Below are 24,721 nucleotides of genomic sequence, written 5' to 3'. Positions count from 1 at the left end.
ACTGAATTACAGACCATCTATTTGGCCGAAACCACTCTAAGATGGGACTACCTCCCCAGCTGGGGGCAGAAGTCTCACCCATAGACAGTTAAAACCATGCTGAATGTGAAATGGCTACAGGGCAGTTGGTACCAGTGGGGATGTGTTCCCCAGTGACTCTTCAGGTGGTGGAGTTTCCCGCCCCACCATGCGAAAAGTCATGTCCTTGGAGTACTGTGTACAGACTTGGTTGCTATACCATATAAAGAATGTAGCGGCACTGGAAAAGGTTAAAAAAAAAGATTTACAAGAATGATCAGAAATGAGATCATATAAGTCGCAGGAAAGAATGATAGGCTGGATCTCTTTTCTCTTGAAAAGAGGAATGTTAGGGGTGGCCTAATAGAAGTATTTAACGTTAAGGAAGGCTTTGATAGAGTAGATACAGGAGAGTGTTTCCACTTGTGGGGAAGTACAAAACTAAAGGTCATTAATGTAACATAGTCAGCAAGAAATCAAAAAGGGAATTCAGAATTCAGAAGAAACATTGCGACAATAAAAAAAAAGGGAAGGCGGTGGCTAGTGGTAATATCACTGGACTAGTGATCCAGAGGTAAAAACAAAAAACTGCGGATGCTGGAAATCCAAAACAAAAACAGGATTACCTAGACAAACTCAGCAGGTCTGGCAGCATCGGCGGAGAAGAAAAGAGTTGACGTTTCGAGTCCTCATGACCCTTCAACAGAACTGATATTTCTTTACAAGGAGAAGGAAATATAAGCTAGTTTAAGGTTTTGGCCGGGGGGTTGGGAGGGGCGGGGGGTGAGGGGGGGGGGGGGGTGGGGGGGGGTGGGGGGGGTGGGGGTGGGGGGAGAAGTGGGGGGGGGGGGGTAGGGGGGGCGCTGTTAGAATAGGAGCAGATCATCAAAAGATGTCACAGACAAAAGAACAAAAGAACACAGAGGTGTTGAAGTTGGTGATATTATCTAAACGAATGTGCTAATTAAGAATGGATGGTAGGGCACTCAAGGTACAGCTCTAGTGGGGGTGGCGGAGTATAAAAGATTTAAAAATAATGGATCATCAAAGGATCATCCTCCGCCATTTCCGCCAACTCCAGCATGATGCCACCACCAAACACATCTTCCCTTCACCCCCCCCCTGTCGGCATTCCGTGGGGATCGTTCCCTCCGGGACACCCTGGTCCACTCCTCCATTACCCCATACTCCTCAACCCCCACCTATGGCACCTCCCCATGCCCACACAAAAGATGTAACACCTGCCCCTTCACTTCCTCTCTCCCCACCGTCCAAGGGCCCAAACACTCCTTTCAAGTGAAGCAGCATTTCACTTGCATTTCCCCCAACTTAGTCTACTGTATTCGTTGCTCCCAATGCGGTCTCCTCTACATTGGAGAGACCAAACGTAAACTGGGCGACCGCTTTGCAGAACACGTGCAGTCTGTCTGCAAGAATGACCCAAACCTCCCTGTCGCTTGCCATTTTAACACTCCACCCTGCTCTCTTGCCCACAGGTCTGTCCTTGACCTGCTGCATTGTTCCAGTGAAGCCCAACGCAAACTGGAGGAACAGCACCTCATCTTCCGACTAGGCACTTTACAGCCTTCCGGACTGACTATTGGATTCAACAACTTTTTGTCTTGAGCTCCCTCCTCCATCCCCACCCCCTTTCTGTTTCTTCCCCCTTCCTTTTTTTTCCAATAATTTATATAGATTTTTCTTTTCCCACCTATTTCCATTATTTTTAAATCTTTTATGCTCCCCCACCCCCACTAGAGCTGTACCTTGAGTGCCCTACCATCCATTCTTAATTAGCACATTTATTTAGATAATATCACCAACTTCAACACCTCTGTGTTCTTTTGTTCTTTTGTCTGTGACATCTTTTGATGATCTGCTCCTATCCTAACAGCTCCCCCCCTACCCCCACCCCCAAACCTTAAACCAGCTTATATTTTCCTTTCCTTGTAAAGAAAGATCAGTTCTGTTGAAGGATCATGAGGACTCGAAATGTCAACTCTTTTCTTCTCCGCCGATGCTGAGTTTTTCCAGGTAATTCTGTTTTTGTGTTAGTGATCCAGATGCCCTGCCTAATTTTCTGGGGACATGGGTTCAAATCCCATCATGGCAGTTGGTGGAATTTAAATTCAATTAATAAACCTGGAATTAAAACCTGGATACTAAAACTTAGTATCAGTCATATTGACTGGAAACCAATATCAATTGTCATAAAAACCTATCTGGCTCGCTCACTAATGTCCTTTCGGGAAGGAAATCTGCTGTCCTTATTTGGTCTGGCCTACATGTGGCTTTACCCACAGCAATGTGATTGACTCTTAACTGCCCTTCAAAATGGCCACTAATTTGTATCAAACCACTACAAAGCCAAAAAGGAACATAATTGGATGGACCACCCTGGCATCAGCATAGGTACTGGAAATGACAATGGCATACCCAGCCCTGTCAACCCTGCAGAGTCTTCCTTCCTTTCATCTGGGGACTTGTGCCAAAATTGGAGAGCTGTCCCAGGTAACAGCCTGACTCAATCAGACATCACCATCACCATTCCTGGGTATCCCAGAGGCAGTGGTACAGTGGTATGCACTCGCGAGGGAGTTGCCTTGGGTCCTCAACATTGACTCTGAAGCCCATGATATCTCATGGCATCAGGTCAAACATGGGCAAGCAAACACTAGACTGATTATTACATACTTCCCCCCAACACCATCCCACTGCGCCCCACCCCCCCACCCACCATCACCCTCCTCAGCTGATGAATCTGTGCTCCTCCATATTGAACATCAGTTGGAAGCACTAATGGTGGCAAGGACACAGAATGTACTGTGCCCCTGTGGGGGACTTCACTGTTCAACACCAACAGTGGCTCAGTAGCACCACTGCTGCCTGAGCCCTAAAGGACATAACTGCTAGACTGGGCCTGCAGCAGGTGGTGAGGGAACTAACAAGAAGGAACTACCTACCGGAACATGTCCTCACAACTCTAACTGTTTGCAGATGCATCTGTCCACAATCGTATTGGTAGGAGTGACCACCACACCATCCTTGTGGAGACAAAGTACCGTCTCCATATTAAGGATACCCTCCATTGTGTTGTGTGGCAATACTACCATGCTAAATGAGATAGATTTCGAACAGATCTAGCAACTCAAGGCTGGACATCCATGAGGCGCTGTGGGCCATCAGCAACCACAGAATTGTATACAACCACAATCTGTAACCTCATGGCCCGGCATATCCCCCACTCTACCATTACCATCAAGTCAGGGGGTCAACTCTGATTCAATGAAAAGCGCAGGAGGTCATGCCAGGAGCAGCACCAGGCATACCTAAAAATGAGGTGTCAACCTCATGAAGCTACAACACAGGACTACTTGCATGCCAAACAGTAGAAGCAAATGCAATAAACAGTACTAGGTGATCTCATTGCCAACAGATCAGATCAAAGCTCCGTAATCCTGCCGCATCCAGTTGTGAATGGTGGTGGATAATGAAATAACTCACTGGAGGAGGAGGATCCATATCCTCAATAATGGGTGAGCACAGCACATCAGTACAAAAGAAAAAGGCTGAAGCAGCTGCAACTATCTTCAGCCAGAAGTTCTGAATAGATAATCCATCTCAGTCTGCTCCTGCGGTCACAGCATCACAAATGCCAGGCTTCAGCCAATTCGATTCACTCCACGGGATATCAAGAAATGGCTGAATTTTCTGGATACTGCAAAGACTGTGGCCCTGACAGCATTCTGTCAATAGTGTTGAAGTATTGTGCTACAGAAGAGCCATGTACCTAACCAAGCTGTTCCAGTACAGCTACAAACTGGCATCTACTCAGAAATGTCGAAAATTGCCCAGTTATGTCCTGTCCACAGAAAGCAGGACAAATCCAACCCATCAGTCTACTTTTGATCATCAGCAAAGTGATGGAAGGGGTCATTGACAGTGTTACCAAGCATCACTTATGTAGCAATAACCACTCACTTACACTCAGTTATGGTTCTGCCAGGGCCACTCAGCTCATTACTTCATTGCAGTCATGGTCCAAACATGCACAAAGAGCTGAACACAAAAAGTGAGATGAGAGCATGTGACCGAGTGTGGTATCAAGGAGCCCTAGCAAAACTGAAGTCGATAGGAATTTGAGCAAAAGCTCTCCACTGGTTGGAGTCATACCTAGCACAAAGGAAGAGAGCTGTGATTGTTGGAGTTCAATCATCTGCAGTGATGTCCTGGGAGTGAGGAGTTCTTAAAGATTGTGTTCTAGGACCAACCATCTTCAGCTGCTTCATCAATGACATTTCCTCCACATAAGCTCTGAAGTGGGGATGCTCATTGAGGATTTCACAATGTTCAACAGCATTCAAGACTCCCCAGATATTAAAGCAGTCCTGTCCACGTGCAGCAAGACCCAGATATCATTCAAGCTTGGCTGCTGTATGCTGTGAATGCTATTTGCCACTTAAGTGCCAGGCAATAGCCAACTCCAACAAGAGAGAATCTAACCACCTCCCCTTGAAATTCAATTGTATTACTATCGCTGAATCCCCCACCTGCTTGATTGGCACCCCATTCATCACCTTAAACATTCACTCCTTTCACCACCAGCACACAGTGACAGCAATGTGTACCATCTACAGGACACACTGCAGCAACTCAGCAAGCCTCCTGGACAGCACCTTCCAAACCCATGAGCTCTACCACCTAGAAGATGCATGGGAACACCACCACCTGCAAGTTCCCCTCCAAGCCACACACTATCCTGACTTGGAAATATACTGCTGTTCCTTCACTGTCACTGATCCAAAAACCTGGAACTCCCTCCAGAGCAGCCCTGTGGGTGTACTTACACCACATGGACAGCAGCAGTTCACCACCACTTCTCAAGGGCTATTAGGGATAGACAACAAATTCTGGTTTTGCTCACAACACTCATATTCCATGTAAATCCTGATAATGCCATAATAAACCAATACATTGTTTAAAATATAAAGTTAAAATCCGCACTGTACAACAAAAATCTAATGAAAAGATGTAGCACCTCCAGCTATAGTAGATTCAAATCATAAAATAACACAGTGCACATCAGGATCTATCATTAACTTAACATTGTCTCTTTCTTTATCAGACTGATTTCAATATATCATGTAATCAGACTGTGTAATTAAACCCCTGATGTACGATTTATATTGGCCGCCTCTTCATAAATTATTCTCTAGATCAAGGGGTCCAGCTTTTTGTAGACGTGTATCAGAACCATGTATCAGAATTGCCATTGAAATATATGATATAAGGCATGATCATAATTAATCACCAGACCAAACTCCCAATCTGTTGTGCATTTCTTGGAACCCTAAGAACACACCATTTCCACAAGAAAACAAGATTACTACAAGCACAGAAGTCGGACATGACAGGAATAGTAATACAGAAGTGTTGAGCAATTTGGCAAATAATCTGGAGAAACTTGACCATCCAAATGCCAGTGACTGAAATAAAGGGTGTATTTTATACTTCCAGTCCCTCTCCAATTTATCATCAAGTCTCAGTACACTTTGACAAAGATGCAAAATATGATCAATACATAATACTTTTCTATAATCTCTCTAAAAAAATAATATTCGGGGACAATTTTAACTCAACCTATCTGGCAGGAAGTGCGTTGGTAGGTAATTAAAAATGACCATGGAGCCACTGATTTTGTCCTGGTGCATCTACCCAAAGCCAAGGTGGGGGTGAGATCCTTTTGGCAGGTCTCAATAATGCAGTTTTTAACAGACAACTCAAGCAAAAAGCTGTAGTGTCTTTCTGCTCAAGTCAAAAGCAGCATTAAGGAGATCAGAGCTAGAAGAGGGGAAAACAGGTTAAGTTTCTTTTATTGTTGGGCTAGGAGGCTTCTCTGAGACAAGGAAAGCTTAGGATTTGGTTCCCCCTTGCCCCCACCCTCCCACCCCCCACACACACACACACTTTCAGATTGTGCAGCCCCTGTAAGCAATCTTGGCAACTGATATTATCTTTTACCAGGTGCCAACAACAGGCTTTGTGATTTCATGACGATCCTTCCCCATGCCCTTCACCCTCCCATTCTGCAGAACAATGAAAATTTGGAGAGTGAAAATTAAACGAGCCCTGGACTCGAATGGGTGTCGTTTTCCTCTGGATTGCTGAGAAATTAACTGTAGCTCCAGATTCAGACCTCAGCATCTATTATTTTCCTTTTTATTTTTCTTTCTTGCATTCTATCCATGCCAGTTATCAACCAAGAATGGTCCAGAGTCCAGTTCCCAAGCCTTTCCTAATGCTGCTTCCATTTGATCACCAGGTTTCCGTTTTTAAAGAGAAAAAATATCCTGTGCTCAGCTGACAGCAACCACAGTGATGTTGTTGAAATAAACCCCCGATTTGGAGAACTGGCTAAGCAGCCCAAATTCTGTATCCTGTTGCACAGAATATTCAAACTCATTGTGTCACTATTCTACTGTGAGTGTTCTTCACTAAAGGGGAAAAAAAAAACATTTACGTGGCACCTTATTGTCTCTCAGGAAAACTTCAGTGTAATTCACATGCAATGAATTATCTCGAAATACAAAGACAATTATATAGGCAAACATTCATGACAAATTTTTGCAAATGACAGTGAGGTGAATGACCAATTTTTGATGGTAATGATTGAAGCAGGAATGTTGGCCAGATCACCAGGAGAACATCCTATTCTTTACATTGTGTCAGGTGATTTTTAGTAGAATTGGTAAGAGAGTGCATTGAATTCATCCAAAAGACAACATCACGGACAATGCAGTAAAGCACTGCAGTATCATCTCGGCTTGTGTGCTAAGTTTTGGATCAATGTTCAAACCAGTAAATGCTGCCAACTGAGGAATGTTAACGTTGTTTAATGTAGTCACTACCTAGAGATATTAGAAATCAAAGGTAATGCATACGATTTTTTCTTTTCTTAAATATTTTCTACTTCTTTTACCCAAAACAATAAATATTGAATGGTCTAGGCCCACACCAAAGCATTTTCTGATTAAACCCTGGTTTACAAAAAATACATCATTTTCTATTGTTTTCTCTGACGGACCGAAAACTATAGGGAACTCTCTTTGTACTCAATCAAGCAATTTGCATAAAATGTAATTTAAGAAAACCTTCAGTGTTTATCTTTTCATTCCTTTCCATTTCTGTTTCAACTTGAAGCAGATGGCACAGATCACCATTATTCCCCTTCCGAACCAGAGGAGGAAACCAATGAGGTTGAGCAGCAGAGAACAGGAACTCAAGAAACACACTCAAAAGCTCGAACACAAACAGATTCTTCAAGGACAGAACATCTTGACTTGAATGAGGTTGTAAACACCCAACAAATGTGTAAGAACAACTGGTTTTATACTCTAATACAATGGCAACATGCTATGATACTGGAAGTCTAGAATAGAACCAGAAAATGCTAGAAATACTCAGAAGGCCATGCAGCATCTGTGGAGAGAGAAATAGAATTCAGTTTATCTTCCATCAGAACTGGAAAATGTTACAGATGTAACTGGTTATGACCTGAAATTGCTGAACTTGAGCTCAGATGATTGCAAAGTGCCCAAATAAAAGATGAGATGCTGTTCTTTGAACTTCCATTGAACTTCAGTGGAGCACTGAAGGAGGCAGAGGACAGAATGGAGGTGGGACAGAAAATTAAAATAGAAAGCAACCGGAAGATCAGGGTCATGGCTATGGACTGAATGGTGTTCAGCAAAACAGTTATCCAATCTGTACCTGGTCTCCCAGATGTTGAATACATTGCATTGTGAGCAACGAAAACAATGTGCAGAGAATACAATATATTAATTTGAAATAAGTTGCAAGTAAATCATTGTTTTACCTAGAAAGAATGTTTGAAGTTCTGGATGGTGGGGAGGGAGGAGCTGAAAAGACAGATGAGATGTGTTGTGGAAAGGGAAATGGGTATTTGGTACGATGGAAGAGTGGAACAGGATGTTGCAAAGGGAATGGCCCTTTGGAATGCTGAAAGGGGAGGAGAAGGTATATTTGGTTGCATTAATATAATTTACAATGATGTTGCATCTCGTGTTCATTTGCAGAATTCTTATTTTTGTCATTTGTGCTAAAATTGTCAACAAAATGACTTTTTGATGCTCTGTGACATTATCTATGAGGACTTGAGTAGAGGAATGAATTTATTAGTTGAATATGGATTTTATTTCATTTTTCTCTCTACTACAAAGAACTCCACTCTCAACTCTAAATAAAATCTCATGGTAGAAATAAATCATCTTAAGAGCAGGAAGCTGAATTTGCTGAATAATTGAGTTCTTAATGACCTTGAGATACTGGAATGATTCAGAAAAAATTTACTAAGATCATGAAAGATATTAAGAAAACTCTCATTCTTGTTATAATCTCTTCCTCAGCTCAGCTGGTGTCTTGTGAAACCAAACTGCGTGACCAATGCAAGGGAACAACTTGCAATAGGTGAGAAACTGAATAATCCCAATTCCTATTCTATAATATAAACTTGATAACTAATAATCTATTTTTCATCAGAATTCATAGATCAGTTATCTTCAACATACTTGCTCAGTTAGTTGTCTTAATACCAGTGGCCTAGCAAAAACTAATTAGCAAAATAGTAAAAAAAAACTACTTGTTATTTTACTTGATGACAGTTTAACTTTACACCGACCAGCAAGTACAAGGTTCATATTTAGAAAATTCTTTTAATAGGTGTTTTAATGTTCACTAAATGTTAAACTTAAATCTTTTGCTCTGGAAATGTAGATAGAAATGGAAACAAGTCACCAACCTTTAACCCTCTGCTACTTCCTTATTCCAGATATGAATGCCCAGCTGGTTGCTTGTACAGTCAAGGAAAAGTAATTGGAACACTGCATTATGAAATGGTGAGTAAAAGAACATGACAGAATTCCCTCATTTTAGTTCCAGGGTTTGTCAGTTGGGCAGCTACACATTTTGAAAGTTACTCAATTCTTCTGCAAAAAATATGTTTTTATATTGAATTAATGAGCAATCATGCATTATGTAAACCTGAAATGTCATTAACTCACTTCTTTTGCCCAATGCTTACTGACCTGTTGTGCACTTCTAGCAATTTATGTTTTTACTTAAATTTGATGGCACTTTGATTTATTTTGATAAACAACTTATTAAATCTCAAATTCTATTTAACAACTTATTCTAGTAGTTTCTTAATATTTAAAGATATTGAGGAAGAAATTGAGTTAAGCATCCATATGTTTTGTCATGATCTGCTGAACCTGAACTGCACCGAATATCATATCAGCATGGACAACTTCTAGCCATTTCTAGAACGAATGCAGATAAATTTTATACGTTGGAAGTTGCAAGTCTAGCTGGGATAGAGGGACAAAGGAATCTCGGTATACAAATACGCCAATCACTAAGGTTTGTGCCAAAAGTTAGCAAGGCCATAATAAAAGCAAACCAAGCATGAGGCTTTATTTCTAGAGGGATAGAATTGAAAAGTAGGGAAGTTTGGCTAAACCTGTTTCGAACATTGATTAGACCACACTTTACACACTGAGTGCAGCTCTGGTCAACGTAATATAAAAAAGATATAGAGGCACTGGAGAGAGTGCAGAGAAGATTTACAAGGATGGTACCAGAAATGCATGGGTATACATATCAGGAAAGGATTGTTGGGCTGGGTCTCTTCTTTTTAAGAAAAAGAAAGCTGAGGGGGTGACCTAATAGTGATGGCAGCCTTCTGTCTCACAAGTTGATGGTTTGCGCTGTAGTGCTCAAATCAGTGTTAAGCAAGGCCTGGTGTGACTCAGGAGCCTCACTCTGACATGGCAGTCTCTGCCCCATTTGCCACAGAGGAAGCAAATAGGCTGAGAAGGTGCACAATTTGCTGGCTTCTGTTTTCTCTGGGCCCTCCTCTCGGCCAGCTGAGCTTTTTGTTTTTGATTGCCTCTTGCAGTGCCCTTCCAAACAGTCAGCCTCCAGAGGTCATAGTCATCAGTAACTGTCTTGCAATTGTCAGTGTCAATGCCCGCCATCTTTATATCCCATTTGCAGATGTCTTTGTAGTGGATGGACACCCAGGAGACTGTGACTCGGTGGCCAGTTCACTGTATAGAAGGTCTTTGGCTATATGGCCATCACCCATCCTGATGAACATGGTAGAATCAGAGCAGACATTGCTGGCTTAGCAATGAGTGTATGCTGATGGAATTAGCATGCTCCAGGACCTCTGAGTTGGTAACCTTGTCCACCAAGACCTGCATGGGATACATGTCAGACAGTGAAGGTGGAAACTGCTCACCCTTTTCTCCTGCCTAGCATATATAGTCCAGGTCTCACCACTGTAGAAGAGTGCGCTGAGGATGCCACCGTGGTAGACTCAGAGTTTGCTGTTCTCAGTCAGGCTGCTGTCATTCCACATATTCCTGTTCAGCTTTGACATAACAGCTGCAGTTTTTTGCAATGTGTGTGTTGATTTCAGCACCAAGTGACAGATTCCTGATGATTGTAGTGCCTAGATATGTGAAACTATCAACAACCTCCAACATCTCATTGCCAATACTGACAGATGGCAGCATGGCCAAATCCTGGACAATGAATTTGTCCTCTGATGCTGATGGCCAGACCAAACTCATTACAGGCATGAGAGAGCCTGTCCATTTGTTGCTGAAGGTGCTCCTCAGTATGGAATGTTAGTCCAGCATTGTCATTGTAGAGTAACCCTCTGATGAGAACTTGGTGTGCCTTGTCTTCAATCTCCAGTGATCGAGTTTGAGCAGCTTTCCATCAGTATATAAGTAGACACCCTTTGTAGATGAGCTGAAGGCATATGATAGCAGCAAAGAGAAGAATATTTCAAAGAGTGTCGGTGCCAGAACACAATCCTGTTTGACCTCATTGTGGAATTCAAAGGGTTCCGATGTTTCCCTGTCATAAATGACCTTACCATCATATTGTCATGGAAAGAGAGGATCAAATTGAGCAGTTTTAGCAGGCAGCCAATTTTCCCCAGCAGCTTAAATTGACCGCCCCTGCTCACATAGTTGAATGCCTTGGTGAGATTGATGAAGGCAATATATAGTGATTTCCTTTGTTCTCGGCATTTCTCTTGCAGCTGCCAGACTGACAATTGTAGATCTTCTAGTTCTGAAGCCACACTGGGTTTCGAAGAAGATGTGTTCAGCTGGGATCTGCATTCTTACAAGGGAAATACAGACAAATACTTTTCCCCTGATGCTCAGCAGAGAAATGCCTCGATAGTTATTGCAATTGCTGTGGTCGCCCTTATTCTTATACAAGGACACAATCTTTGCATCACACATAACCTGGGGCATTGCCCCTCCCTCTATTAGAAATAGAGAAGTTTGTGCAAATGCTGCAAGAGCACTGGCTTCCCTTGCTTGATGAATTCAGGCGGCATAGCTTCAGCACATGGAGAGTCAATAACTTTGCTAATCTCCTTAATTGTGTGTTTGATATCCAGCTTTGCCACGATGGGCAGGCTTTCTATGGTGACCAGAGCTTGCTCAGTGACTGTTTTCTCCTGATAGTATAGCTCAAGGTAACATTCCACCTATCTCTCCGACTGTTTATTGCTGTCATTGTTGACCTCCCCTGCTTTTGTTTTCAGTGGAGTTGTTTTCCATGTTGATGCACCTGTTTGCCTTTTTGATCCCTCCATACACACCCCTAGTATTCCCTGTGTCAAAGGACACCTGGATATTCTGGCAAAGTTGTAACTAGTAGTTATTGGCGCACCAATTAGGAGTCTGTTGGACTTTACTTTGAGTGGCTGTTCATCCATTCATAGTCTTCTTGCTTGGGTCGCCTTTATAATTAATGAGAGCAGACTGCTTGGCTTCAGTGGCAGGTTCCATCACAGTGATGCTGACCTCGAACCAGTCAGCATTTTTCCACCCCTGCTTCCCATGTTTTGAGAGTGTGGTATTGTAGATGCTGTCCCAAAGTAGGTTCCATTTCACTTCTGCACTCTGTGTGTGAATGCCAGAGAGTGCCTGTTCAATTGAGTTGAGGAACTGTTGGTTTTTACCTGGATAGGCGGGATGGTTAATTTTGTAACGAAAACAGTATTTATGCTTTGTACGAAAAATCTTCAAGGGTAACATCCTAACCCTGGTGCACACCAGGGAGTCATTTGTATTGCAGACAGCACTATGGTAGCTGTGTGTGCTCAGAATGTTGCTCCGAGAGTCACATCTGGCGAGGATCAGGTCCAGCTGGTGCCAAATGCCCTGATCTTGGATGTCCACAGAACACCTTGTGGCATAGTTTGTGGTTTGTTCTGGGGACCTGGGTTCGATGGCAGATGGTGGAATTTGAATTCAATAATAAACCTAATGATGACCATGAAACCATTGCCGATTGTTGTAAAAATCCATCTGGTTCACTAATGCCCTTCAGGGAAGGAAATCTGCTGTCCTTACCTGGTCTGGACTACACATGACTCCAGACCCACAGTAAATGGCTTAGCAAGCCACTCAGTTGTATCAAACTGCTATAAAGCCTCAAAAAAGGAATGAAACTGGATGGATCACCTGACACCGGAAACTACAATGGCGAACTCAGCCCTGTCAAATCTGCAAAGTCCTCCTTACTAACATCTGGGGGCTAGTGCCAAAGCTGGGAAATTGGTCTCACAGACTAGCCAAGCAGCAGCCTGACACATAATGTCCCATTAACCACCATCACCATCCCTGGGTATGTGCCACCCCACCAATAGGACTATCCCAGCAGAGGTGACGGCACAGTGGTAATATGATCGGGAGGGAGTTGCCCTGGGAGTCCTCCACATCGACTTAGTCCCCATGAAATCTCATGGCATTGGGTCAAACATGGAAAAGGAAACCGCCTGCTGATTGCCATGTACCGCCCTCCCTCAGCTGATGAATCAGTGCTTCTCCATGTTGAACACCACTTGGAGGAAGCACTGAGGGTGGCAAAGGTGCAGAATATACTTTAGTGTCCATCACCAAGAATGGCTCAGTAGCACCACTGCTGACTGAACTGGCCGAGTCTTAAAATGACATTGCTGCTAGACTGGGTCTGCAGCAGGTGGTGAGGGAACCAACAAGAGAGAAACATACTTGACCTAATCCTCACCAACCTGCCTGCTGCAGATGCATCTGCCCATGACAATATCGGTAAGAGTGACCACTGCACAGTCATTGTGGATACGAAGTCCTGCCTTCACATTGAGGATACCCTCCATCGTGTTGTGTGGCACTACCAACGTTCTAAATGGGATAAATTTTGAACAGATCTAGCAACTCAAGTCTGGGCATCCATGAGGTGTTGTGGGCCATCAGCAGCAGCAGAATTGTACTCGAACACAACCTGTAACCTCATGGCCCGCATATCCCCAACTCTACCATTACCACCCACCCTGGCTGAATGAACAGTGCAGGAGGGCAAGAGCAGCACCAGGCGTACCTAAAAATTAGGTATCAGCCTGGTGAAGCTATAACACAGGACTGCTTGCATGCCAAACAGTATAAGCAGCAAGTGAAAGACAGAGCTAAGCGATCCCACAATCAACAGATCAAATCTAAGCATTGCAATCCTGCCACATCCAGTCCTGAATAGTGTTGGACAATTAAACAACTCACTGGAGGAGGAGGCGCCACAGATACCCCCATACTCAATGATGGGGGTGCCCAGCACATCAGTGCAAAAGATAAGGCTGAAGCATTTGCTATCTTCAGCCAGAAGTACTGAGTGGATGATCCATCTCGACCTCCTCCAGAGGTCCCCAGCATCACAGATGCCAGTCTTCAGCCAATTCAATTCACTCCACGTGATATGAAGAAATGGCTGAAGGTACTGGATACTGCAAAGGCTATGGGCCTAACAATATTCCAGCAATAGTACTGAAGATTTGTGCTCCAGAACTTGCCATGCCTCTAGCTAAACTGTTCCAGTACAGCTAAAATACTGGCATCTACCCGGCTATGTGGAAAATTGCCCAGGTGTGTCCTGTACACAAAAAGCAGGACAAATCCAACACGGCCAATTACTGCCCCATCAGTCTACACTCTATCATCAGTAAATTAATGGAAGTGGTCATCAACAATGCTATAAGGCAGCACTTGCTTAGCAATGAACTGCTCACTGATGCTCAGTTTGGGTTCCACCAGGGACACTCCGCTCCTGACCTCATTACAGCCTTGGTTCAAACATGGACGGAAGAGCTGAACTCCCGAGGTGAGGTGAGAGTGACTGCCTTTGACATCAAGGCCGCTATTGACTGAGTGTGACATCAAGGGGCCCTAGCAAAACTGGAGTTAATGGGAATCGGGAGAAAACTCTCCACTGGTTGGAGTCATACCTAGCACAATGGAAAATGGTTGTGGTTGTTGGAGGTCTGTCTTCTCAGCTGCAGGCTATTGCTGCAGGAGTTCCTCAGGGTAGTGCCCTTCCCAACTATCTTCAGCTGCTTCATCAATGACCTTCCTTCCATCATAAAGTCAGAAGTGGGGATGTTCGCTGATGATTGCACAATATTCAGCACCATTCGCGATTCCTCAGATATTGAAGTAATCCATGTCCAAGTGCAGCAAGACCTAGGCAATATCCAGGCTTGGGCTGAAAAGTGATAATTAACCTTCGTGCCACACAAGTGCCAGGCAATAACCGTCGTCCCTTCACTTTCAATGGCATTACCATCACTGGATCCCCCACTATCAATGTCCTGGGGGTCATCATTGACCAGAAACTGAACTGGACTAGCCATATAAATACTGTGGCTACAAGAGCAGGTCAGAGGCTAGGAATCCTGCGACAAGTAACTCACCTCCTGATTCCCCAAAGCCTGTCCACCGTCTACAAGGCACAAGTTAGGAGTGTGATGGAATACTCCCCACTTGCCTGGATGAGTGCAGCTCCCACAACACTGTAGAAGCTTGACATCATCCAGGACAAAGCAGCCCACTTGATTGGCAGCACATCCACAAGCATTCATTCCCTCCATCACTGATGCGCAGTAGCAGCATTCTGTACCATCTACAAGATGCACTGCAGGAATTTACCGAGACTCCTTCGGCAGCACCTTCAACCCCATGACCACTACCAGCTAGAAGGACAAGGGCAGCAGATGGATGGGAACACCACCACCTGGAAGTTCCCCTCCAAGTCACTCAGCATCCTGACCTGGAAATATATCGCCATTCCTTCACTGTCACTGGGTCAAAATCCTGGAACTCCCTTCCTAAAAGCACTGTGGGATACCTACACCACAGGAACTGCAGCGGTTCAAGAAGGCAGCACACCACCACCTTCTCAAGGGCAACTTGGGATGGGCAATAAATGCTAGCCCAGACAGCGAAGCCCACATCCTGTGAATGAATTAAAAAATGGGTGCTTGTGATATCGGGACAGCAATAATCATGGGTGATTCTGTTATACATATAAACTGAAATAATCATATTGGCAGTGGTAGCCTCTAGAGTTCTTAGAGTGCTTTTGAGATTGTTTCTTAGAGCCGCATGTTCTGGAACCAACCAGACAGGAGGTTATATGAGACTTGGTATTGTGGAATGGGACAGGATTAATTAATGAACTCAGAGTAAAGGCACCCCTAGCTAGCAGCAACCACAATATGATTGAATTTTACATCTAGTTTGAAAGGGAGAAGAGTGGGCCTAAGGCAAGTATTTTAAACTTAAATAAGGGAAACTATGTGGGCATAAAAGCTGAGCTACCTGAAATGAACTGAGAAACTAGGCTAGAGGATAGATCAATAGAGAAGCAGTGGCAGACACTTAAGGGGATATTTCAGAATACTCAGAAATATTCCTACTATAAAGAAAAATTCTAAGGGGAGGACCCACCATCTGTGGTTAACTAAAGAAGTTAAGGAAAGCATCAAACTTAAGGAAAAAGCATATAACTGCATAAAGATGAGTGGTAGGTCAGATGAATGGTCAGAATATAATTAACAGCAGAGAATGACTGAAAGGTTAATCAGGAGAAAGAAATTAAAGTATGGGAGGAAGCTAGCTAGAACTGTAAAAATGGATAGCAAGAGTTTCTACAGGTATTTAGAAAGAAAAAGAGTAGGCAATGTGGTTGTTGGTCCTCAACGGTGATATTGGGGAGTTAATAGTAGATAATAAGGAAATGGCGGATGAAATGAATAAATATTTTGCTTCTGTCTTCATTATGGGGGATACAAAAACACTCCAGTAATACCTGTAAACCAGGAGATGGAAGGGAGAGGAGAACTTGATAAAATTACGATCACTAGGAAAGCAGTACTGAGCAAACCGATAGCGCTGCAAGCTGACGGGTCTCTGGGTTCTGATGGACTTCATCCTAGAGTCTTAAAAGAGGTGGTTCATGAGGTTGTAGGTGCATTGGTGCTAATTTTCCAAAATTCACTAGATTCTGGAAAGGTTCCATCTATCCAAGAAGGGAGGGAGGCAGAAAACAGGAAACTATAGGCCAGTTAGCTTGACATCAGTTGGGGGGAAGGCATTAGAATCAATCATTAAGGAGATTATAGGTGGGCACTTAGGTAATTGGGACGACTCAGCATGGTTTTGTGAAAGGGAAATCCTGTTTAACTAATTTATTGGAGTTCTTTGAAGGAGTAACATGCACTGTGGATAAAGGGGAGCCTGTAGACATGCTGTGCTTGGATTTCCAGAAGATATTTGGCAAGGTGCCATGTCAAAGGTTATTGCAGAAAATAAAAGCTCATGGTGTAGGGGTAACATATTAACCTGGATAGAAGATTGGCTGGCTGGCAGAAAACAGAGAGTAAGCATAAATAGGTCTTCTTCTGATTGGCAGGATGTGACAAGTGGAGTCCCACAGGAATCTGTGCTGAGGCCTCAACCTTTTACAATTTATATCAATGACTTAGTTGAGGGGTGTGAAGACATGGTAGCTAAATTTGCAGATGACACAAAGATAGGCAGGAAAGTAGGTTGTGAAGAGGACATGAGGTTGCAGAGGGATACAGATAGGTTGAGTGAGTGATCAAAAGTCTGACAGATGGAGTATATTGTCAGTAAATGTGAAGTTGTTGACTTTGACAGGAAGAATAAAAAAGCAGAGTATTACTTAAATGGAGGACGTCTGCATAATTCCCAGGTACAGAGGGATCTAGGTGTTCCAGCACATGAGTCACAAAAAGTTAGTGTGCAGGTACAGCAAGTAATGAAGAAGGCTAATGGAATGATATCCTTAATAACAAGAGGTATTGAACATAAAAGTAAGGATGTTATGCTTCAGTTATAGAGGGTATTGGTGAGATCGCACCTCGAATACTGTGTGCAGTTTTGGTCTCCTTATTTAAGGAAGGATGTAAATGCGTTGGAGGTGGTTCAGAAGAGTTTTGCTAGATTGATATCTGGAATGAGCGCGTTGTCTTATGTGGAAAGGTTAGACAGACTGGGCTTGTTTCTACTGGAGTTTAGAAGAGCGGGAGGTGACTTGATTGAAGTATTTAAGATCCTGAATGGTATTGACAAAGTGGATGTGGAAATAATGTTTCCTCTTGTGGGTGAGTCCAGAGCTAGGGGGCACTGTTTTAAAATTAGGGATCACCCTCTTAGGGCAGAGATGAAGAGAATTTTTTTCTCTGAGGGTTGTGTGACTTTGGCGCTCTCTACCTCTGAAGGCAGTGGAAGCGGGGTCATTGAATATTTTCAAGGCAGAGGTAGATAGATTCTTGTTAAACAAGGGAATCAAAGATTATTGGGAGTAAATGGGAATGTGGAATTAGAAACACGAGCAGATCAGTCATGACCTTAGAGAATGGCAGAGCAGGCTCGAAATGTTGAATGGCTTACTTCTGCTCCTGTTTCATGATGTTCATACATATGTTTGCATAATTCTGTCTTGATGAGTGCAAGACTTAAAGCTTCAACACCACATCCCTTTTTTCAACAGTACCTTTGTCTCTCTTTTTTGCATTATTACTAGCCAGCAGTGTAGGCTGAAAATGAGAAGCACACTGGCACGTGTTAATTCTTATCAACCACACAATAGACACACCACATTGACCTGTTGGACACATGGTGACCTAATAGGGGTCTTTAAAATTATAAAAGGCATTGACAGAGTGGCTGCAGAGAGAATGTTCTTTCTTGTCAGGAAGAGCATAACTATAGGCCATCAAATTAGTCACCAAGAAATCCTATAGGGAATTTAGGAGAAACTTCTTTATCCAAAGAGTGGTGAGAATGTCTCTCCATGGATCGCCACTTTGACGTGGTGGAGAGACTTGTGTGCTCCAACGATCCCTTGAGCAATGCCATTCGGAACTCCTTGCTCCTGGTAGGGCCACCCATGGTAGCAAGGTCAGGAAGAGATACCAGACAATGTGGGACCCAGAAGCCCTCAATGGCAGCACAAGCGCAGGAAGTTTGCGCATCTCACCAGCTGCCAAGGCTGGAGAAGGCTGCAGTAGCAAGGTGGTCCTGGTCACCATGATTTGATGTGTCACAGAAATCTGACCACCAATCCAACAAGGTCATGTGGACAATGATATCGCCCCAAGGTCTCCAAAGTAAACAAAGTCACGTGCAGTCTTCTACCAGAGTCCCCCGGTATTAATGTCATCCTCACATCGAGGTACAGCCGACAACGAAGGTGAGAATATAGAGCTCACAATCACAGTTGCAGTGAATAGTTTGGATGCATTTAAGGGGAAACTGGACAAACATATGAGGGAGAAGGGAATAGAGGGTAATGAAATAGATTTAGATGGGTGGAGGTTCGAGTGGAGCATGAATGCCATGATGAACTAGTTGGGCCGAACAGCCTTTTTCTATGCTGTATATCCTATGTAATCATATGTTATGTAAAATTCTGTAGCCACGTCATGCAACCTTCTTGCTCACTAGTTCAAATGCAACCTCTTCCAATAGGCTCAATACTTGTAAGGATGGCAGACCTTCTCCTGTCCTCAATAGCTCCCTTGGCCTGAATTTTTCGGATGGTGGGATCTCCCTTCCTGCCATCGGAAGAGTTGGTGGGGAACACATCCCCACTGACTCCAAGTGACCCCCAGCCATCTCACGCTCAAATGAGCTTCAATTGGCTGCAGGAGGGACTTCCACCCCTCATTCTGGAGGAAGTCCCACCTTAGAGAGCTGCAGTGGACTGAAGAGAAAGTGTGTGAAGATGCCTGAGCCCGTTTCCGAGACTGGAACAGGAGGTAAGTTTAAAGGGTCCCAGGGCGGGGACAGTAGGGAAGGGCTGGGTGGGGGGTGGTGCATTGGGGGTGTTGGGGGAGAGGTTTGCAGGGGTCGGGGATAGAGGTCCAGCGGTCACTGGACCTTAAGTTGGGGGGCGCCCAGCATAAAATCAGTGCGAGGTCAGAGCAGGCAGGAATCCGGAGGGAACCCCTTCCCTTCAATTTCGCTCCCGCTTCACCACCCCACCGCCCCCTCCAACCCCCCACCAGCCACTGGTGGGGGAGGGTAAAATTCAGGTCCTGGTTTTGTGTATCAGACTTTACTGCAAGAAGAAAGGGAGTGTATTAATGTGTGGTCTGCAGAGAGATTGTCAATATGTGCATGTCAGGGTAGAATATTGAGTAGTGCATGAAAGATGATACAGTTGTGGGGAAGTGAGGGGTGTAATTATTAGGAGAGAAGGCACTGCAGAATATGCTGTAGCAGTAGAAGGAATTACTGTGGAGTGTGCTGCTGCCATTGCAGGTGAGTTAAGTAAAGGGTGAGTGATGGCTTGTGAGTGCTGTGGCTACAGATGATGCAGAACTAAGCAGAGATTAGGAGAGACATGAGTAGAAATCTTACTTTAACATCTCTGGCCCAATCACTGAAAATCTTGTGACATCCAGGTCATTGGTGCATTGTTGCTCACATTTATCTGCTCTGCCATTTCTGGCCATTCCTGCTGGGCTAATTGCCTTGGTAGTTTTCTCATCGGGTTCACTAGAGAAATCAATTTCTTCCTCCTGGCTACTTCTCCACAAGGACCTCCAGAGCAGCATCTGAGAATTCTGACAAAAGGGGAGTTCTTGTAGAACCTTTGCGAGTCACCACCTTCACTCTATAGAAGTGGCTGGAAGAAATGATTCAAAAAGCAATAAATCTGTACTTCCCCTTTAAGACAGCCATTAAATGACATCACTACTATCCATTGACACCACTACTATCAAATTTTTCCACCCACCCAGCTGCAGCCTTCCCCATTGGCGAACTATACAATAATGCTGGCTCCTTGCAAATGCTAATCAGTAAGGCATGTGCAAAAATTTGGCTCATAACTCTCACTGACATAATTCAGTACATGTATCAGCTGCACCCATTTTATGGCTATTTTCAGTGCAAGTTGGATTTCTTCATCCCCTCAGGATCAAATTTTATATCTTATTGTCATCGACGATCAATTTTACATCTTTATTTCCTTTGTCAACAATACAGAGGCCAACTACAGCAAAAAAAAAATGAAAAATGGTGTTGTGCTCAGAATATGTTAGCACAAAGATAGTGGGATTATTATATTCTTTTAATTTTATGTGCATTTTTTCAGCAATCGAGTATTTGTAGAGCAGCAATGCATTATGGAGTGCTGGACAATGAAGGTGGCTGGGTTGATGTTACCAGACAAGGAAAGAAACCTTTCTTTATAAAAGCCAATAGAAATGGGGTTCAATCAATTGGGTGAGTATTGGTAACTCCAGTTGCAAACTATTCATTAACTGTAAATGAAATGCAGAGAAGTAGGGCTATATACCTCTGCTCCTTCAAGTGCAACTCCATGCTGCCTATTTGCCTATAAATTGCAGTTATTGTAATCTCCTTGCAGACATTTGTTTTGCATAACGTATACCTTTTGAAGGATTTAAAGATAGCAGCCCTAAAAATGCACAGGTAGTGATCATAGCTGTCATGCATTAACCAAGCTTGCCAGCACCTTCCATCACTGACTCTGTTGGAGATTGGTGGGGGGGGAGGGGGCAAGAGGAGGATACCCCATTTACATGGAGCTGAAACATGCAACTGTGGTCTCATCTTGTACACTTGTCTGACACATGCTGCCAGTAGCTCTCCCACCCTTCTCCCAAACCCCACTCCCCCCACCCCCACTCAAAGAGTGGCGACAAGAAACAGGAGAGGAGAATAGGGGAGAGAGGACAGGGCAGACAACTGAAGGTGCAAAGGAAGAGGGTAAAGGTTGGGAGAGAAGGAACAAGAGAATAAGGAAAGGAGAAGGAAGAGAGTCACAGGTAGGAGAGGGAACAGGAAGAAGAAATGGGAAGAAGGTAGGTAAAGTGGCAGGAGAAGGAGAGGGGGATAAAGTGCCAGACAAGAGAGAAATGTTGAAGACTGGAAGAGAAAGTGATGGAAGGGAAAGAAGGAGTGGAGAAGAAGGGAAGGGGAGAGTGAGTGAAAGGGGATACAGGAAAACATTTTATGGTTTTAGAAGGGAAAGGGAGGTCATAAATGTGAGAGTAATTGAAGATTAATGGTCAGTTTTATGAGGAGGTAATGATAGTGGTTTTTACAGGTACACTGACAGTGTCTGCTGAGTAGCTTATAAATATGGGACACCCACTCCAGCAACAGAAGAGAGGAGGCCAATCTTAAAGGTGGAAGAAGCATGTGAAGATTGGAAACTTGTTGAAGATTAAGCCTCAGACTGAACCAAGGCCTAAAGAAGTTGACCTCAAATTTATCAGGGCTTCTTTATTCCCCTGCTGTAGCTTTAGTGAGAAGCTGGCAGAATTACTGAGGCAACAGGGAGACACCATTATGTTGAATCTTTGTGTTGTTTTCTGCAACACCCCTGCCCCAACCTACAAGACAAAAAAATAGGAGGACTCCCTAAGCTGGGGCAAATAGGGTGAATTCCCATTGCTGGGTTTCAATCAGGACCTGTTGTCTGCATGATGCTAGTACACTAAGATAGGTGAGGCATTTTGGCCTCCACAAGTGTGCGTGTAATCTTCACCAATAAATTTCTGTGGCAAGTGACAGGACAGTGAAGGGCAGACACCAGCCTGTCTGACTGGAGTGAAAGAATGAAATCTAGGTTGTAACAAGGATGAAGCAGTAGGCTTCCCTACCCAATTTTGCTCACTTACTCACCCTTATAGCACTCAAGTATTGTTTCTATTGTAACGTGAAACATGTTTGCTAACAAAACAAATATGGATAGGATTGAATACCACAGTTAATGACTTTAAGCTCAGTAATCTAAGCCATCAAAATTGATAGTACGACATTGGGAATAGATATGGAAACCGTAGTATAGTAATGATGTCACTGGGTTCTTAATCTGAAAGCCTGGACAATGAGTTCAAATTTGCCATGGAATTTAAATAAATCTGGAATTTAAAAACTAGCCCCAGTAAGGTTGATCATGAAACTACTGGGTGATTATCAATTCTTATAATGTTCAGTGCAAGAAATTTGCTATCTTTGTCTGGCCTTCATGTGACTCCAGACTCTTGTCCTTTGAAGTGGCTAAGCAAGCCACTCAGTTGTATCAAACCAGTATGAAAAAGTTGAATAAGAATGTAATGGTCCTATCTGCAGACCACCTGGCATTGACTTAGGCACCGGATATATCAAAGGCACACCCTGTCTAGTTAACCCTGCAAAGTTCCCCTCACTAACATCTGGGACTTGTGCAACAGCCTGATATGGTCATAATCACAGAATCATATTTTACAAAGTATTTTATAAAGCCAAAGTCTCAGCTCCTGGATCACCATCCCAGTGGCAGGGCAGACCCAACAATGGCGGCACAGGGTATACAGTCGGGAGTAAGTGACTTTGGGAGCCCTTAACATTGACTCTAGATCCCATGTAGTCTCTCTAGATCCCATGTAGTCTCATGCATCTGGTCAAAGTTGGGCAAGGAAACCTTCTGTTGATTATAACCAACTGCCTTCCCTAAACTGATGAATCAGCACTCCTCTATGTTGAACACCACTTCGAAGGTGCACTGAGGGTAGCAAGGGCACAGAATGTGCTCTGAGTGGGGTACCTGCCAGATTGGACCTGCGGCTGGTGGAAATCACATGAGGGAAAAGCCTTCTTGGCCTGTCTACCTGTCTCTGATGTATCTGTCCATGAAAGTATTGATAGGAGTGACTACTGCACAGTCCTTGTGAAGACCAAGTCCAATCATACCCAGCACAAAGAAAGTTGGCTGTGGTTGTTGGAGGCCTGTCATCTCAGACCAAGGACATCGCTGCAGGAGTTCCTCAGGGTAATATCTTAGGTCCAATAATATTCTGCTGCTTCATCAATGACCTTTCCTCCATCATAAGGTCAGAAGTGGGGATGATTATGCAACATTCAGTTTAATTCATAACTTCTCAGATAATTAAGCAGCCCGTGCCTGCGTGCAGCAAGATCTGAGTTTTACCACTGATCAGAAACAGTACAGAACTAACCATATAGATACTGCAGCTAGAAGATCTGCGATGAGAACTTACCTCCTGACTCCCCAAAGCCTGTCCACCATCTACAGGGCACACACCAGGGGTGTTATGGAACACTCTCCACAAGCCTGGATGAGTTCAGCTTCAACAACATCCAAGAAGCTCAGTGCCATTAAGACAAAGCAAATGCTGCTTGGCACCCCATCCGCCACCTTAAGCATTCACTCCCTCCACCATTGGTGCACAGTGTCTGCACTGTATACCATTTACAAGATGCACTGCAGCATCTTGAGACTTCTTCAACATCCTCTTCCAAACCCATGACTTCTACCACCTAGAAGAATAAGAACAGTAGATGCCTGGGAACAGCATCGCCTGCAAATTCCCCACTAAATCACACACCGTCCTGACTTGGAACTATATTGCCATTCCTCCACTGTCTCTGGGTCAAAATCCTGAGCTTCCTCTCTCACATGTGATCCTTGTAACACATGGACTCTAGCAGTTCGAGAAGGCCGCCTTCTCAAGGAAAACTAGGGATGGGCAGTCATTGCTGGCATTGCTAGTGCTGCTGCACCTTGTACAAATGAAGAAAAAAATTGTCACAACTTCAGAATAACAAAGAATGACTTGCGTTTATATACATATATATATATATTTATGCACTCTACAGCCAACAAAGTACTTCTGAGGGATAAATATTGTCCAGGACATCGTGAATAGCACCCCTGGTCTTTTTCAAAATAGTATTATGAGATCCTTTACATCTACCTCAGAGGGCAGACAGGACCTCAGTTTAACATGTTGTCCAAAACACAGTGATTTTTACGTTGCAGTGCCCTCTCAGTACTGCACTGTGGTGTCAGCCTTGATATTTGTGCTCATGTCCTCGAGTGGAATGAATTCACAACCTTCTGACTCTGAGACAAGGTGCTACTAACTGATCCACGGCTGATACCTAACAGCTGAGTCAGCAAAATAATTAAAGACAACTATTCTCCAATACACAGTTAAATCATATTTAAAATGAAAAATACCTTGAAGCTCAGTGATTTTTGTATTACAGAATCAACTATTTTAAAACTGAATTGCTTCAACGATTGTTCCCAACAATGTATTTGATTATAAATGGAAGATCTGCAATCCTCACTATAACAAACTTACACATTTCTCCTTTTGCTTTAGTAAATATAAAGCTGCCAATTCATTCACCGTCTCTAAAGTAACAGGTTAGTTCTTTTGAGACGTATTTTAAATATCTTTGTTTTAGTTTATTGTAGTTATGTATATTTT

At 43.6% G+C, this 24,721-nt stretch overlaps 1 protein-coding gene across 2 annotated transcripts in view; it reads left to right on the top strand.

Annotated features, from left to right (window-relative positions):
• The window catches only part of LOC121279354 (cysteine-rich secretory protein LCCL domain-containing 1-like), an 89,467-nt gene that overhangs the window by 46,875 nt on the left and 17,871 nt on the right, over positions 1-24,721 (top strand). The window contains exons 7-11 of one of the 2 annotated variants that reach the window (XM_041190535.1): positions 7,222-7,389; positions 8,445-8,505; positions 8,867-8,933; positions 20,566-20,696; positions 24,614-24,657. In XM_041190535.1, coding sequence (XP_041046469.1) covers positions 7,222-7,389; positions 8,445-8,505; positions 8,867-8,933; positions 20,566-20,696; positions 24,614-24,657 — 471 coding nt within the window. Of the gene's footprint in view, positions 1-7,218; positions 7,390-8,444; positions 8,506-8,866; positions 8,934-20,565; positions 20,697-24,613; positions 24,658-24,721 lie in introns of both variants that reach the window. The other variant, XM_041190534.1, reaches the window with a different exon arrangement.

The sequence above is a fragment of the Carcharodon carcharias genome, chromosome 6, assembly GCF_017639515.1.
Source record: "Carcharodon carcharias isolate sCarCar2 chromosome 6, sCarCar2.pri, whole genome shotgun sequence".
NCBI classification, from domain to species: Eukaryota; Metazoa; Chordata; class Chondrichthyes; order Lamniformes; family Lamnidae; genus Carcharodon; species Carcharodon carcharias.
This window is presented reverse-complemented; position numbering and strand designations above follow the sequence as displayed.